General features: G+C 36.2%; 1 protein-coding gene across 2 annotated transcripts in view; it reads right to left on the bottom strand.

Annotated features, from left to right (window-relative positions):
- Positions 1-931: 931 nt before the first annotated feature.
- LOC126187120 (synaptonemal complex protein 3-like) overlaps positions 932-16,601 on the bottom strand; it is a 165,729-nt gene continuing 150,059 nt past the window's right edge. The window contains exons 4-5 of one of the 2 annotated variants that reach the window (XM_049928270.1): positions 1,297-1,441; positions 932-1,178 (exon numbers count right to left, since the gene is read on the bottom strand). In XM_049928270.1, the coding sequence (XP_049784227.1) occupies positions 1,165-1,178; positions 1,297-1,441 (159 nt within the window). In that variant the 3' untranslated portion in view covers positions 932-1,164. Of the gene's footprint in view, positions 1,442-16,601 lie in introns of both variants that reach the window. The other variant, XM_049928268.1, reaches the window with a different exon arrangement.

Here is a 16,601-nt window from a genome sequence, read left to right as displayed (position 1 = left end):
GGTAGTATAGGTGAGGCTAATCTAACACAGTTGTGGGTTTCAGTCTTCAACAGCCACTGGCATGGCATCACAGTGGTCTGTGTACAGTGCTGAATAATGTACCCTGATGTAAGGTACCAATCTCGCCTACTAGTTCTCCATAAGCATTGCAGGAGCTTGCAGTGCTAGTCACTCTATAGACACACAAAACTGACACACTATTAATGCCTTCATGGGTTGCATACTTCCACTTACCTGGTAGCACTATGGCAAGCTATTAATTTCTGATAATGAAATAACTTGAAAATAAACTTAACCCCGCAGGAATGTTAAAGTAATATGGACTAGTAACTGACTGTGCTATAAGGACACACATCACGTTTTTTTAAGGTTTTATGATGAAATGTCTAATAGTACAAGACACATAAATCACATGTTGTAATTGGGGTCTTCAGTCAGAAAACTAACTTCATGTTACTTTATTCTGTGCAAGCATCACTATATCTGCATAACTGCTGCAACCTACATCTATTTGAATCTGTTTGCTGTCCTCAAGCTTTGGTCTCCCTCTATAGTTTTAGCCCCGACATTTCCTTCCATTGCCAAACTGGCTATTTCTTGATGCTTCAGAGATCATCCTGTCAACCAACACACATTAAATAAAGTGCTTTAAAAACCCCTTATAGTCATATTTGCAGTACCATAAGAAGATTCAGTTACTTCTTTTTATGTTTTGACTGTACTAATCATATACTGTTTTGATGTATAAGCTAAGATTTATACAGTATCTGAAATTTAATTCACTTACACACTAGATGCATAAATACATTAAAATCTAGTATTCTCTATATTTTTAGAATGAACAGCAAAAAGTCTTTACACTAATTTCACAAAGTTTGTATTTAATAACCATATTCAAATACACAGAAAAAACAATTGCACTTTTGAGCACTATTCTAAATTAAACCAATAATACATTGTTTTACCTTAGATTATAGTAACACAGAATATATACATTTTTTATAATTTTTTTCCTGTAGGTATCTACATGAATTTATTTTGGGATTGTTGAGAGATCGCTGTGACATTATTTCACTGATGCATTACTGTACTGTTTGCAATTCATGGACTTCACTTCTATTAACTTACACCAGTCAATGTGACTAACTCGGACAGAAATTAATCTTAAACTATAGGAACTAGAAAGTTGTAGGAAAATGCATTAATGACATGACAGGCTTATGATGTGATTCACTTCACAGTTTCATTTAGCACATATATTCAGTGACTAAAGTTACATTTAAAGAAATAACATACTTTTTAGTGAGTTTTGCATGTTTGCAATTTCATCTTGCTGAGTTTTCAGTAACATTTTATTCTGCAAGTCAATTAATTCTTTCTCAATTTGCACATATACTTCATTGCAAGTCTCTTGATCCTTTTCGTCTTGTTCATGAGTGCCCTGAAAATCAATTATAAATTATTAAATGGTCACTGGTTTGATCAATGATGCAAGTAAACCCTTCTTTGGAGTTACATTAAGCGCAAGCAGACAGAATTATTTTCTAAGCTTCAAATGTCCATGATTCTGGACTATTTTAAGGACACACAGCTAGTTGTATTGTTTTTACTCTAAGTTATGATTTAAACATTTGCATAATTTACTCATAAAGCAGTGTATCTCAAATAAATAATTAGTAACACACATTCCCTTTGGCTTTACCTAACATTAGTGAGGCCGGACAGCAGTTAAAATTCTGGACAGATATCACAAGGAGTAGGGTTCAAATCTCTGTCCAACCATCTTGATTTGGGTTTTCTACATTTATATTCTGTGAATTACAGTGTGTGGTGAAATGTACTTTTTATTATGCTATGAAATATGGTTTATTTCTATTCTACTTATAGATGGAGTGTTGGGAAGAAAGACTGAGAAATTGCTTGCATACCTCTCTACAAGCTGATGTCAGTTCAAATTTTTCTTTATAACCTCTGTGGGTTCGCCACGTAGGGACCTACAGATACTGAGTTTCCCTGCTGAAAGCTAATTGTTGGCATTTTTGAAGCAGTTTTCACAGGATATACAATGTCTTCTGTCTAGGTTCTATTAGTCAAATGCCATACCATTCATACTGTCATTCTTCACCTACATTCAGTGTTCTCTGTTAATCTGACTTGATATGGATCCCACCTACACAGTGGAACAATATTCCAATACGGATCATGCCTGTATTTTGTCGGTGATCACTTTGAAAGTCAGACTAAAGTTTCCCAGCAGCATACCACTAAATTAGAACCTTCCATATATGTCACCTACATTGTAACTTATTTGGCTGCTTAACATCATATCTCTACACATTGTAACACACAAATATTTGTATAACATGACAGATTCTAGCTGCAACACAATAATCATTCAATCAGAGGGTACTATATTTTATTTTGTGAAATGCACAGTTTTACAGTTCTGTACATTAAGAGCTAGTTGCCAGACTTCCCACAAAGCTGATATTATAACACAATCTAATTTTATATTGCTACACTTTTTATTAGATGCAATTTATTTATATTTTTATTTTATTTATTTATTCATCCGTAGACAACTTGTGTTGTATGGATGTCGTCAACTGTATACATGGAATGAGTATATACATAATAGTACTTCTGGTAGTACATATTTCTATGGTGCAACTTAATCGTTTGTACACAAAACAAATACACACCAATCTTAGTTACAAAGAAATATAAATTTACAAATGTATTCTTGCATGGATTAAAAAAAAAAAAAAAATACACACGAATCTTAATTACAGATAAATATAAATTTACAAAGGTACTCTTGCATGAATTGAGGTGAGCACGTCATTTACAGTATTCTTTGACAGTATAGTAACATTTATCTGCTAAATAACATTTTGCAGCTTTCCTAAAGGCATGTATTCCAGTTTCAGCTTTGATCTCCTCTGGAAGTCTATTATACATTTTTATTCCATTAAATAATAAACTATTTTGGGTTTTTGTTCTGTTTTTTCGTATGAGATGCAAATGGTGGCAGGATCTAGTCCAGTGTTGGTGTATAGATCTGTTTTGTGTGTACTGGTCAATGTGTTTCTTTATATATATCACACTCTGAAAGATGTATTCACATGGTACTGTCAAGATTCCCATGGTTTTGAATAAATCAGTACAGTGAGCTCTCTTGCTGCTTTTTGTTATTATTCGTACAGCTCTCTTTTGCAGCTTGAAAATTGCTTGTATGTTCTGCACATTTGTACCCCAGAAGGTTATGCCATAACTAATTATTGAATGCACATATGCAAAGTATGTAGTCTTACCACATGAACTATTACATACTGACGTAATTATCCGGAGTGCATAGCAAGCAGTAGCAATTTTCTTTTCTAGTGCTGCAATATGGTCAGTCCAGTTAAGCTGTGAGTCAACATGCATTCCTAGGAATTTTGTGTTTGTGACACGATCTATAAGTTCATCTTTAACTTTTAGGCCTATGCTATTATGTTTTTTATTTATGTGGAAATTAATACTGTTTGTTTTTTTAATATTGAGGCTTAATTTGTTGCTTACTACCCACTTGCATACATGATCGAGAGTTTCTTCAGCTTTGTCTCTCAATTTGTCTGGTGACTCATCACTGATAAGGATGCTGCTATCATCTGCAAATAGTATTGGTTCCCCGTATTTGACACTCTGGGGAAAATCATTGACATATATTAGGAAGAGTATTGGCCCTAACACGCTTCCCTGAGGGACTCCTATGTTAATATGTTCTGGTTTGGAAATGTGTTTTGTCAATCTGCTGAACTTCGTTTGTGAGATCTCTACACACTGTACCCTATTTTCCAAGTACGATTGAAACCAATTATTTACTGTTCCCCTTATTCCTAGTGCCTCCATTTTGTTTAGTAGTATTTTGTGGTCTACCGTGTCAAATGCTTTGCTAAGGTCAAGGAATATGCCTGTTACATGTTCACCTTCGTCAAGAGCTGCTAAGACAAAATTTGTGAAGTGAGCTACTGCTGAACCTGTGCTTCTTCCTGGCCTGAAACCAAACTGTTCTTTACACAATAGGTTGTACTTGTTTAGGAAATCCATTAGTCTCTTTTTCATTATATTTTCTATTACCTTGGAAAAGGATGAGAGTAATGAGATGGGCCTATAGTTTTCTATATTTTCTGGATCGCCTTTCTTAAATAGAGGCAGGACTTTTGCACATTTTAAGTACTCTGGGAAGCAGCCTGCAGTGAAAGATTCATTTATGATGTGTGCCAAAGGATGTTGTATGCTGTCAGTGCAGTCCTTCAGTAAGCACACTGGCACTTCATCTAAACCTGCTGATGTTTTATTCTTTAGATTCTTCACAACCATCCTTACTTCTTCTGTAGAAGTTGGTAACAGTAACATTGAGTTATCCATATAGTTCAATTTTTGTTCAGGCTGTTTTTTGCCAAACTTTTGCTGTAGCTTGGTAGCAACACTGCTGAAGTACTCATTTACGGTATTTACTAGTGTGTTTGGGTTATGTATAATAGCACCATTATGTTTAATTTGAATGTTTACTGCTTTTAATTTATTATTGTTTGTTTCCTGTTTGGTAACAGTCCAGGCTGCTTTAATTTTATTTTCTGCCTTTTCTATAATACTGTCATTGTGGGCTTTCTTTGCGTCTCGTAATACTCTTCTGTATATTCTTTTGTATGTTTGGTAGTAGTTTAGGAAACCAGGATCACTATGGTAGTTTTTTAACCTGTTCAGTTGTTTGAGTGTTGCAGAGGATTTCCTTATTCCTTTGGTCACCCAGGTATTTCTTTTCTGTGAGTGTACTGCAGTTTGCACCATTGGGAATGCTTCATCAAATCTGAGTTTAAATAGTGACATGAATTTAGAAAATTTCTTATTTACACTAGTTTCGGCATACACTTCTTCCCAAGTTATACTGTTTATTTGCTTGGCAAATTCTAATCTGTTTGGTTTGGAGAAAACCCTTCTGTATGTGTATGTTTTAGATGTGTTGTCTATATTTATGTTTAATTTTAGGATTTGACAGGAGTGATCAGAAAGGCCAAGGTTATCTACAATAATTTCACAACTTTCTTTGTCTATGTCTGTGATGATGTGATCAATTGTTGATGATGAGTTCTTGGCTATCCTCGTGGCTCTGTTAACTATTGGTGATAAATTATAACAACACAATATATTCAAGAATGAGTTACAGAATTTATCTGGGTTTTGTGTGTTTATATTTAAGTCTCCACAAATGAGAACCTTCCCTTTAGAATTCGAAGCCATGTCTAGAATCTGGATTAGTTTTGCAGTGAAAGTATCTATATCACCACTGTGCCTCATCTGTCTTGCTTATCTCTATGGCTGATATTTCTATGTGTTTTTCCTCACTTACAGAATTAATATCATTTCTAATTTTATAGGCAATTCCTTGCTTAACATATATACATGATCCACCACCTCTAATGGTGGTTCTACTATAATGACATGCTAGTATATATGAGTTTAAATTTATTAGTGTTATTTCAGTTCCTCTACACCAATGTTCAGTAATGCATGTGACTGAACTGTTTAAAGTTTGTAGTTCCACTTCTAACTGTTGCACTTTGTTTCTGATAGATTGTATATTTTGATGAAAGACTGAGAAATGAGCACAGCTTACCTTGCCTGTATCTTTTGTTTGCATTTTGTTGACAGTGACTGATGCTTTGTGCCGGTTTGTCCCAGTTTTTTTCTCCTCTTGGTGCTGAACCATAAAAAATTCTCCTTTGGAGTGATGTACTTTCTTGTCCTCTGGCTCCTTCTGATGGGGTGTGGTTTAGCTGGTGGCTTCTCCATTGGTACTGTCGTTTCTGGTGCTACTGCTGTTGTTGGCTTTGCTGTTGTCTGTCCCACTGTTGCTGTGTCTCCTGTTCTTATTGTTGGTGGTGGTGGTGAAGGTTCTGCCAATGTCAGTTCTGCTGCTGATGAGATGACTGCCTTTGTTGATTTTTCTTGTACTGTGGAATGTTCTATTACTGATAGTGGTATAACAGTTGTTTTTGAGTTGAAGGTGTTTTGAAGTAGTTTTAATTCCTTCATTATCATGTTCGCCAGATATTCTTTCCCAATACTGTTTAAGTGTAGTCCATGTTGTGTATGGAATCTACGACCTATATTATTTATATTAACACATTTAACATTTTTAAAACGTCTACAGATTTTGGCAAACTGATAGTTGGCTTTTTGTATTTCTGTATTTACACATGATTGGTCATCCAGATCGTGTCGATGTGGTGTATTCACGATTATCACGTTTGTATGCGTGAGGTTCTTCAGACACTGTTTCAGATAACGTGTAGCATTTGCAGTTTCATTTTTATATACATCGTTTGAACTTCCGATGAGTATTACACAGTCTTTATCGTGTAGATTTTTAACCTCTCTAGATTCAGTCGTTTTTATTATTTCCGCTAGTGGGGCTCCCGGTTTTACTATGCTACACAAACTTCTATTAGTTTTCTCTTTAATTTTCTTTGCGAGTCCACGGCCATGACTATCTGAAAGCATGAGTATTTTATTATGCGAGTTATCTGTTACAATGTAATTTTCGCGCACAGGAATATTATGAACACTTGAACCTGTCGCCATGTTGTATTCTACTATCCTTGTTGATAATAGCATCATCTTAAAAAATGCTGAGACTGTGAGTAATACTGTCAACTATGTCATTAATGTATAATATTAATGGTGGTACAGCAGAGTCCCACTAATCCGAACACTCGTAATCTGGACTTTCGGTTAACCCGAATATGAAAATGTTAGTCTAAGTATGGATAACTGTGTGGTAAACTGCTGTACATACACACTATTTTAATTTACGCAGTACAGTAAACATGTATTAGAAAAATTGGCAAGAAAACATTAGGTTTAAACAATGCATAATAATGAAAGAAAATCTGTCAAACTTACTAAAATACAGTGGACATTTTATCCCTACTTTTTAGATGACAAAAATTCAGTCATTGTTTTTTTGCATAATGAAGTCAGCCTGTTATATGACACATAGTTGCGTCATCATCTCATAAACATCAAATCAGCATGTGTAGCTGTGGCCTGTTGCTCAAAATAACGTAGTGTGCAGTCAAGGGCTTCTGCTGCATCACTGTGTGGTACCAGCTCTTCTTTGTCGCTTTCAGACTTATTATCACTTCCGTCAAAGCAGTCCACTTCTTCCTGGTCTTGAGTCACAGCAGCAACTAAATCAGTGTCAGTGAGGTTCTCCACATATGCCCCATCCACTGCCATCCACTCATCTACATCTCCTTCACTAGCTTCTTCACATCTATGGATTTTCTGTGTCATTTGTAGTAGATTTTCCTCTTCATTTTCAACTAGGTTGTCTTGAAATTCAAGAGATGTCCACAGTTTTCTCCACAATTTTCTCAGAGTATTTTTTGAAATATTGTGCCATGCCTCAGTGATGCAATAAACAACATCCTTCACATTGGTCTTTTTTATTTTCTCATCCACAAAGACCTAAGCTGTAGGGAAGGGACCGTTTGATATGGAACGGGTGGCAGCTGTCATAATGGAGATACTGTTGCTTGTTGGTCGGTTTGATGTGGAAGGATGTGTGAAGCTGTACCAAACATTGGGTTGGCAGGCAACTATCCTCCTGACCTGGTACAGAAGCAAATAACCAGAGCCACTTCCTCATCCCCTCAAACCCAGAACCTCCCACAGAAGAATCCCAAAAGTGGCCCACTTGTGACAGGATACTTTCCGGGACTAGATCAGACTCTGAATGTGGCTCTCCAGCAGGGATACGACTTCCTCAAATCCTGCCCTGAAATGAGATCCATCCTTCATGAAATCCTCCCCTCTCCACCAAGAGTGTCTTTCCGTTGTCCACCTAACCTCCGTAACGTCTTAGATCATCCCTATGAAATCCCCAAACCACCTTCCCTACCCTCTGGCTCCCACCCTTGTAACCGCCCCCGGTGTAAAACCTGTCCCATGCACCCTCCCACCACCACCTACTCCAGTCCTGTAACCCAGAAGGTGTACACGAACAAAGGCAGAGCCACGTGTGAAAGCACCCATGTGATTTACCAACTGACATGCCTACACTGTGAAGCCTTCTATGTGGGAATGACCAGCAACAAACTGTCCATTCGCATGAATGGACACAGGCAGACAGTGTTTGTTGGTAATGAGGATCACCCTGTGGCTAAACATGCCTTGGTGCACGGTCAGCACATCTTGGCACAGTGTTACACCATCGGGTTATCTGGATACTTCCCACTGACACCAACCTATCAGAACTCCGGAGATGGGAACTTGCCCTTCAATATATTCTCTCTTCCCGTTACCCACCAGGCCTCAACCTCCGCTAATTTCAAGTTGCCGCCTCTCGTACATCAACTGTCATTCAACAACATCTTTGCCTCTGTACTTCTGCCTCAACTGACATCTCTGCCCAACCTCTTTGCATTTACATATGTCTGCCTGTGTCTGTATATGTGCGGATGGATGTGTGTGTGTGTGTGTGTGTGTGTGTGTGTGTGTGTGTGTGTGTGTGTGTGTGTGTGTGTGTGTGTGTGTGGGCGCGCGCGCGCGCGTGTATACCTGTCCCTTTTTTCCCCCTAAGGTAAGTCTTCCCGCTCCCGAGATTGGCATGACTCCTTACCCTCTCCCTTAAAACCCACATCCTTTCATCTTTTCCTCTCCTTCCCTCTTTCCTGATGAAGCAACCTTGGGTTGCAAAGGCTTGAAATTTATGTGTGTGTTTTTTATTGTGTCTATCTACCAGCGATTTCTCGTTTGGTAAGTCACAGCTTCTTTATGGAATGTTTCCCTCTCTCTCTCTCTCTCTCTCTCTCTCTCTCTCTTGCTGAGTCTACGAGTAGTCAGCATTAAATATCCAGTGCTGAGGATGAAGATATGGGGCACCAATAGATAAAATCCAAGAACATAATCCAATATGCCATAGACAAGTATGTTACAAGCAAAGTGTTGGGTGATGGGAAAGACCCATCATGGTTTAAGAGATGTTTTAGAAAACTGTTACATAAACAATGTTTTAGAAAACTGTTACATAAACAATGTTTTAGAAAACTGTTACATAAACAAAAACAGCTTCATGTCAAAACTAAGTTGACAAACAAAAGCCAAACAAAGTGAAAATGAGCATAAGGAGAGCAACGAGAGTAGTAGACAGTGACTTTGAAAGTAAAATTTGCCCAATTTATCTGACTAAAAACCCTAAGAAGTTTTGGTCTAACATAAAAATCAATAAGCAGACCAAAATAATCTCTTCAGTCTCTCATTGACAGTAATGACACTGAAATGGAAAATGACAGAGAAAAGACTGAAATACTGAATTTTGTATTCCAAAATTGTTTCCCCATGGAAGACTGTACAATGGCACTCAGGTATGTTATCTCCCCCCTCCTTCCTATTATTCCAGTTATTGTCTGCAATAAGTAAAGTCTTTTCTGATGATTTGAGAGGAGTAAGATTACAATAAACTTTTTAGTTTTCTTAGCTTTTCTTATAGTGTTGGCTCCGGTTCTTGTTTAGGGGTCTGATTCTTGAAGCTAAAATTCTCACATTTTAGGTCCTCATGGCTGAACTGACCTAAATAATCTTAAAGATTGTTGTTGCAGAATTTTTTATGCTAGTATATTTTGGCACATTTTAGTATAACATAAAGTCTGTTGAATTTTCACATTAACAAAGCCAAAATTACATTGTTCACCCAAAATACAAAAATACATCCAATCACATCAGAGACATACTTACTACTCCTTCACTCTGCAGTAATAACCATATTCCACAGGGTTCACAGATTTTCTTTACAAGCGAATTTCTATTAATTTTGATTATTACTCCATAAATGAATCCAGAAATAAACATAGTAAACAGTACTAGACTGTGTAATTAATAATAGAAATTTAAAGTGTGCCAAATAATACGTCATTTCAAATGTTTCTAATAAAAATAATTTTAACTGTACATTCAGAGCTAGTACTTATTGATTGTAACATCAAAAATAAAGTAATTCCTTTTCTTAAATTTTAGCTTGAAATACAACATATTGTGTATAAAATTATGCAAAAAATTTCAGAAAAGCAGCTGTGATAATACTGACTTGTTCAAAATTTGAAGAATATTACTGGTATCAACAACTTCTGTTGAGAAAATGTCATACCATAGGAAGACGTCCCATTAAAATAACTCCTCCCATAATAAGGAAACAACGTGTTTGCAATATTTTGTGACCTACTATAAGGTTTGCCAAATGGTGTACAAAATGATACCAAAAGATAGAATACAGATGTACAGAAGTATCTGATACATAACATATCTACTATACAAGTCAAAATCTGTACACCTATGAAGACATGACATTCAGATTTTGAGATCTGTGGAACATTCTGTCTCGAGACAAATGATACAAAGTCAAAACCCTAATATTGCAGCACTAAACTACAGAAATAACTGCAGAGGCAATGTAAATTACTAGAATTAAAAATTGCAAGTTTACACCTATAAAGTCACACCTTCAAAATCATCAAAAGAGAAGAAAAAAATGCAGAGCCTAAATGTACAGTGAGTGAGCTGACTCGAAAAACTCACGATGACAGTTACAGACCAGAAAAATATATACAATTACTAGTAGGAGCATAGCACAAAATCAATCAGCCACATGAACCAGAGTATGTACAGATATGTTGACTGATGAAAGGAGAAAATATGTGGGGACCGATCCATGAATCCAAACCACACTGGATACACACCAGCAGAAATGTTTTGACACAGCAAAATAGATATGAAGTTTGAAAGGCGGGAGCCAAGGTACTGGTGGAAGTGAAGCTGTGAGGACAGGTCATGAGTCGTGCTTGGGTGGCTCAATCGGTAGAGCACTTGCCTGCGAAAGGCAAGGGTCCCGAGTTCGAGTCTCGGTCCAGCACACAATTTTAACCTGCCAGGAAGTTTCAGAATGAATAAAGTTCATAATCATACATCAATAAGTTCAATCATATGAAAAGAATAGTTAGAGGAAGCATCTAGCCTCAATCAATAGTTGCACACTCTCATTGAGTGCACACACACAGTCGCGATGACCACGAGTACCCGAAACAGATTTAAGCATGAGTTTGTATACAATTCAAGTTCCAATGAGATACAGTAATGCAGTACTTGGGATAAATACAGGTAATCAGAGTCATAAATAGCTTTGAATGATGACATAATCGAGTAGGTAGAGAACCAAAATCAGTGTGTGAAATCAGAAAAGTATGCATCTTGTTATTCAGTATATACTCAATTTGTGATCACAATCATAAATGTCTTCCACACTATTTGCTGAATGTTCATTCAAACTAACCTATGTACATAGAAGCCTAGAATATTCATTTACAATTGATAAAAAAAACATACTGAGCTTTGAGATAATGAAATTCATTAAAATGTATGACTACTAACCTAATAGTGCCTAATTTTATCAGATTCTGATAATTATTTGCAACATGGTTCATAGAATGTGCTCTTGAACTTTTTAAGGTTTCCTATTTCTGTGTTGAACATAACAAATCATCAGTCAGAGAACATCAACCTTCCACAGCATTATTTAACGTTACATAATGTATTGGGAAGTTAATCCTCCAACTTAAAAAAAAATTACATTTATGTTGAATAACACTGTCCATAGCAGTGACTACTTTTCTAAACAAATACATGGTGTACATGCGGGGGGAAAAAATAATCCCAGACTTTTCCCGGTTCTCCCTGTTAAAAACACAGTTTTTCCCACATGAAAATACACAATTTTTTCTCAGAGCTCTAAAAACTTCAATCCTTTGAATGGTAAATGTTTTATACACCAGCAAGAACTTCCCAGCACGAGACTCGGAGGGGGAGGGGGGTGCACCAAACACAGCACATTAGTTTCCAAAGCACTGAAACAGAGACTGCAATGCACTATTGTAAGCCAATCATAGCTCATGTTACATGATCTCATCAGCCAATCACAGCAGATATTCAGCGCATAGAACATGTGATGTAGTCAGCCAATAGCAACATCACTGTTAAGTAAGTGAATGCACAAATAGGAAAAGTTAATGGTTTAAATTAATGTACATAGTGTAGCTACAGGTAAAGCTAAGCTTTTGCATATAATACTGGTCTTTAAGAGTAATAAGCTATGAGAAAAGTTAAGCTTGCAACTTGGTCTTTTAAGATACATCACACAAATGTGCCAGTCAAATTTTAAAAGTGACATTAATGTCTAGTCTTCTGGGCTCGAAATTATTCCAAGTGGCCGATACTGAAAGTTTTAAGTTTTAAATGAGAGTCAAATGCTCTGTGATTTAAGAAATTCATTGCACATTCTCATATGTAACATAGTTTATCTTGCGTAAAAGAAATTTTCCTTTCAAAATAACACTTTTTCAGGAACCATTCGTAATATTTTCCTGTCACCTCTTAGACATGGGTTCATTTCAGCAGCTGCCAGAGAGCACCAGAAAACAGGCCCTACTGCGCGTGGGCAGCTACGATGACATAGGAAGCCTGTATGTCCATACATATACAGCATTAAGATATCTCACACGATGTCATAAAAGAAATAGGACATCAGAGGATACTCCAAGGGCATAGGAATTTCGCAAACCATACTAAAATGCATAATTTGGCTTAAAGAACACATTTATATGTCTGGATTTGCAATGACATAGGGGCCAATCTGATATTAAGCTTTTTAGTGCTCCTTTCGGGATGCAGATTTTCTTGGAGTACCAGTACTATATTGTTTCATGTTTGATTCTTTATTATGGCATAATGCCATCCATGCATGCCACAAAATGTAAAGGTGCACTTGAAATTCAGTGAACAGTTGAAACTAGCCAACAGTATGGAATGAAACACTTATTTCTATTAATTAATTCTAGAAAATTACTGGGTTTCTTATAAATTGATTGCATCTGCAGAAATGATTAATAAAAGCCACATTTATTTAGCAAACCGACAAAAATAACTTCATTGTTGTGCAAGGTGATTAATGCTTGATGGCCAAAAATGTGGAAATAAAATCACTAAATACAAACATCCCACTAAAATCCAGACTGTTCTGCGCCTGTGCAAATCTGGCAGTTTCGGCACACGAGAAAAATTTTTCTGTGTAGCATGACTGCTTCTTGCTACTACTGCAGCCACACTTCAGGTAGCCAGAAGTGGGACAAATCACTGCTCATATGCAACTCAACTGTGCATGCACATGAGCCTGCTGTCAACTGCTCAAAACAAACTTAATGTAAACAGTTGTGACATCACACTCATCGGAAGCAGTTTGCTGTTATGAAGTATTCCATAGTCTTCACCCTACAGCCTTTGACATATTTTGCTGTGTGTCAATTGTAGAAAATTTCCCCAGTTTTCTCCCAGATAAAAAATTTCTGGGTTTTTCCTGGATTTCCCAGTTGCCCCAGTATATATACACCCTGAAATAGTTTCACAAATTCTTCATATAGGTTAATTTCTTGGTTAACAATTTAAAAATTTCAGTCACAAGACTGATGTAGTTGACAGATGCTTGAGTACATTATCTCCCACAAGTCAACTGGACGAACAAGGGTGCAACCATACAGGAGTGTGAGGGTTGATCCACCAACATCTTTCAGTTTCCTCCGTAGGTTTCTCATCACACGCTCCAACAGATAGGTAACTTCCTGTCTAGCTTTCACTATGAATTCTGAAACATTGTTTTGTGTACTAAGTATGCTGCTCAATACCTCCCTCACATTACATGGCATATGTTTTGCCTATCTATAATAATAATAATAATAATAATAATAACATACAGGGTTCACATCAGAGTGGATTAAAAAGTGTTCACATAAATGGTACATTAATAAACAGAGCCAAAATGCAATGAAAAAAAATGAACTAGTAAGGTAATATACACATATATACTAAAGATATCTCAAAGTAACATTTACTTTGCAGTTATCAAACTAGAAGAAATTATGTACACAAGAAAGACAAGTTGGAATGTACTGATGCAGCATCCAACAAATGCCAACAAAATGAGGTATGGACCATAGTCCACAATGTACTGACATAAGAATTCTGTGTTTAACATATATATGTCTTTGGTTCGCACATATGAAACTTTAAGATACTATTCCTGATATTTACAGTACACATGAATAAAGTGAGTCTTCCACTCAGTTTCTCACAACACCCATGACTTTAGCCAAAAGAGTTCATGACAATTAAATTTAATTATTCTCTGCACAGTACATAGGAATAACAACAACAACAACAATAATAATAATAATAATAGCATTCTAAAATAAGAAATTTATTACTAGATATTTAATGGGATTATCCCATTTCAAAATTGTAAAAAGATCTACCCATTTTGTCACATGGCATATATGTATCAAATTCTAAAGCACAAATCTATTACAAAACAGAATTAAATAGTTGTATGGACCTGCAAATATAATGTATATCTTCCTGTAGATTAGGGATCACTAAGCATCCATGTTCAAAGGTCTTGTCTTCTATACTAAAAGTTAAAAGTACCTAAGATTTTACCAATTTGTTTTGCTTGCCTGTAGCTCCTCTTAGCTTTACACGTATAATGGGCATTTCCACAAAATTATTACTATATTTCATCTTGTCACTAAATTGTTCAGATATACCACAAATTGGGCTACCTAAATAAATCAAACAGTCGCCTTCCCATTGATCAATCTTAACTTTAATATAAGCACAGCCAAAACCTGAATCACCCTCACTGTTGTTAGACACTTCATGCAAAAGATCACTTTCAATTTCATCAAATGCTGCATCCACACTGTTTTCACGAGGTTTTGTCAAATTTACAGATATCATAACATTACTTTGATTACTCATGTTGTCAGGTAAAGTTTGAACACAATGAACAGATCCCATGGCACAACTATCATCACTTGTTACAGAAGGAACACAAAACACATTACTGCCAAAATTAAAATTCCTGCTTAGATCCTCTTTCACTTCAGTCCACCAACTGTGATAAAACTTCTGACTAACCACAGATAACTTATTCCAGAATGCACCTTTATCTATGTTATCACCAATCTGATTCTGAATGAAGTTCAAAAAAGTTTTCATCTTTATTCTCCAGGCCCACAGATAGCTCAACTTTATTGTTTGGACCATTACTCTGCATGAAATTAATGAAAAACTGTTTTGACTGGACTGGTATTCCATGACCCTCACCAACAACATCACTTACCTTACCTGTATTGTCAAAATCATTTACAAATAACTCTGAAACTTCATTATTCTTAAACTCCACAAATACCTAATTCTCATCATCATCATCATATTCCTCCAAAATTACTTCATCAACATCACTAACAATACAAGTCTCATCTCCATCAAAGTCACTTACCTTGCCTACATTCATCTGCAATAAGCCACCAGTTTCAGACTTACCAGCCTCAGTTACTTCACAGCTCTTATTCACATCTACAGCAAAAATACCACCTAGTTCAGATCCAGTACAGTCATCACCTGATTTACATACATCAATAACACTGTTTTCCACCCAAGAGGAAAAATCATTAGTACATACCACATCAAAATTCTCACTGCTCTTTCGTTCTGGTTTGTGATTAGCACCTACTTTTTCATTCACACTTTTTAACCCCTTTGACAACCAATTTTTAACTCTCAAACTTGTTTACTCAGTTGAACTATCTGATGTAAGCTGTCCATTTTGCTGTTGTTTTCAGTTCTTATTTCAGTTAACTGATCATTAACTGCAATAAATTTGCTATTGTTATCTGTCTTCATTTCCTCTATTTTTGCCAAAATTAACTGCAATACATCAGTATTTACTGTTTCTTTACATTTAAAAAATGACGACCATGCCACTTGGGATCTGTGGACTGGTACATTAGCTTATGTGTTGGAGTTGTAAATATTTGTCATGTGTTGTTGTTTTTCTGACATGTTCTACATCCTGGAGGACCTCCTCACTATGGATCAATTGGAATGAAAGTAAATCTAATCTAATCTAATTTATGATTTCACTCGGCTCAAACATGTTCTGACTGCATCCTGCACCTTTCATTTCTACGTCACTTTTTCTTTCATCCCTATTCATTTTGTTAACAAGCACACGAGTCCACAAACAAATTAACTTCACAAATAGTTTGTGCTTATCTTTCCTTTTTGATGTCCCTGGTTTTAGTTATAAAGTCTTCTTTATTTTCATTCAAGCTGGTCCATCACTATTGGTAGTACATCGTCACTGTTGGGCAAGCTTCAGTTTCTGGTCCATGTGATCAAAAATTCATCCATGCATAAATTTCAAAAATTAATAAAATAAAGCACTTTCTGCAACAGACCAAACTTCATTATTAGTCAATAAATCCTGGATGAGCCCCCACTTGTAATCTGCCCCTCCTTCCTATTATTCCAGTTATTGTCCACAATAAGCAAAGTCTTTTCTGAACATTTGAGAGGAGTAAGATTACAATGAACTTGTGGCGCCAATGAGATCGACACCAGTATCGATCTTAGTATCATCTTTGGACTAAGCAAAACATTATCTGTGT

The sequence above is a fragment of the Schistocerca cancellata genome, chromosome 1, assembly GCF_023864275.1.
Source record: "Schistocerca cancellata isolate TAMUIC-IGC-003103 chromosome 1, iqSchCanc2.1, whole genome shotgun sequence".
Taxonomy (NCBI): Eukaryota; Metazoa; Arthropoda; class Insecta; order Orthoptera; family Acrididae; genus Schistocerca; species Schistocerca cancellata.
The sequence above is the reverse complement of the archived record's forward strand: the minus strand, read 5'-3'. Positions and strand labels throughout refer to the sequence as shown.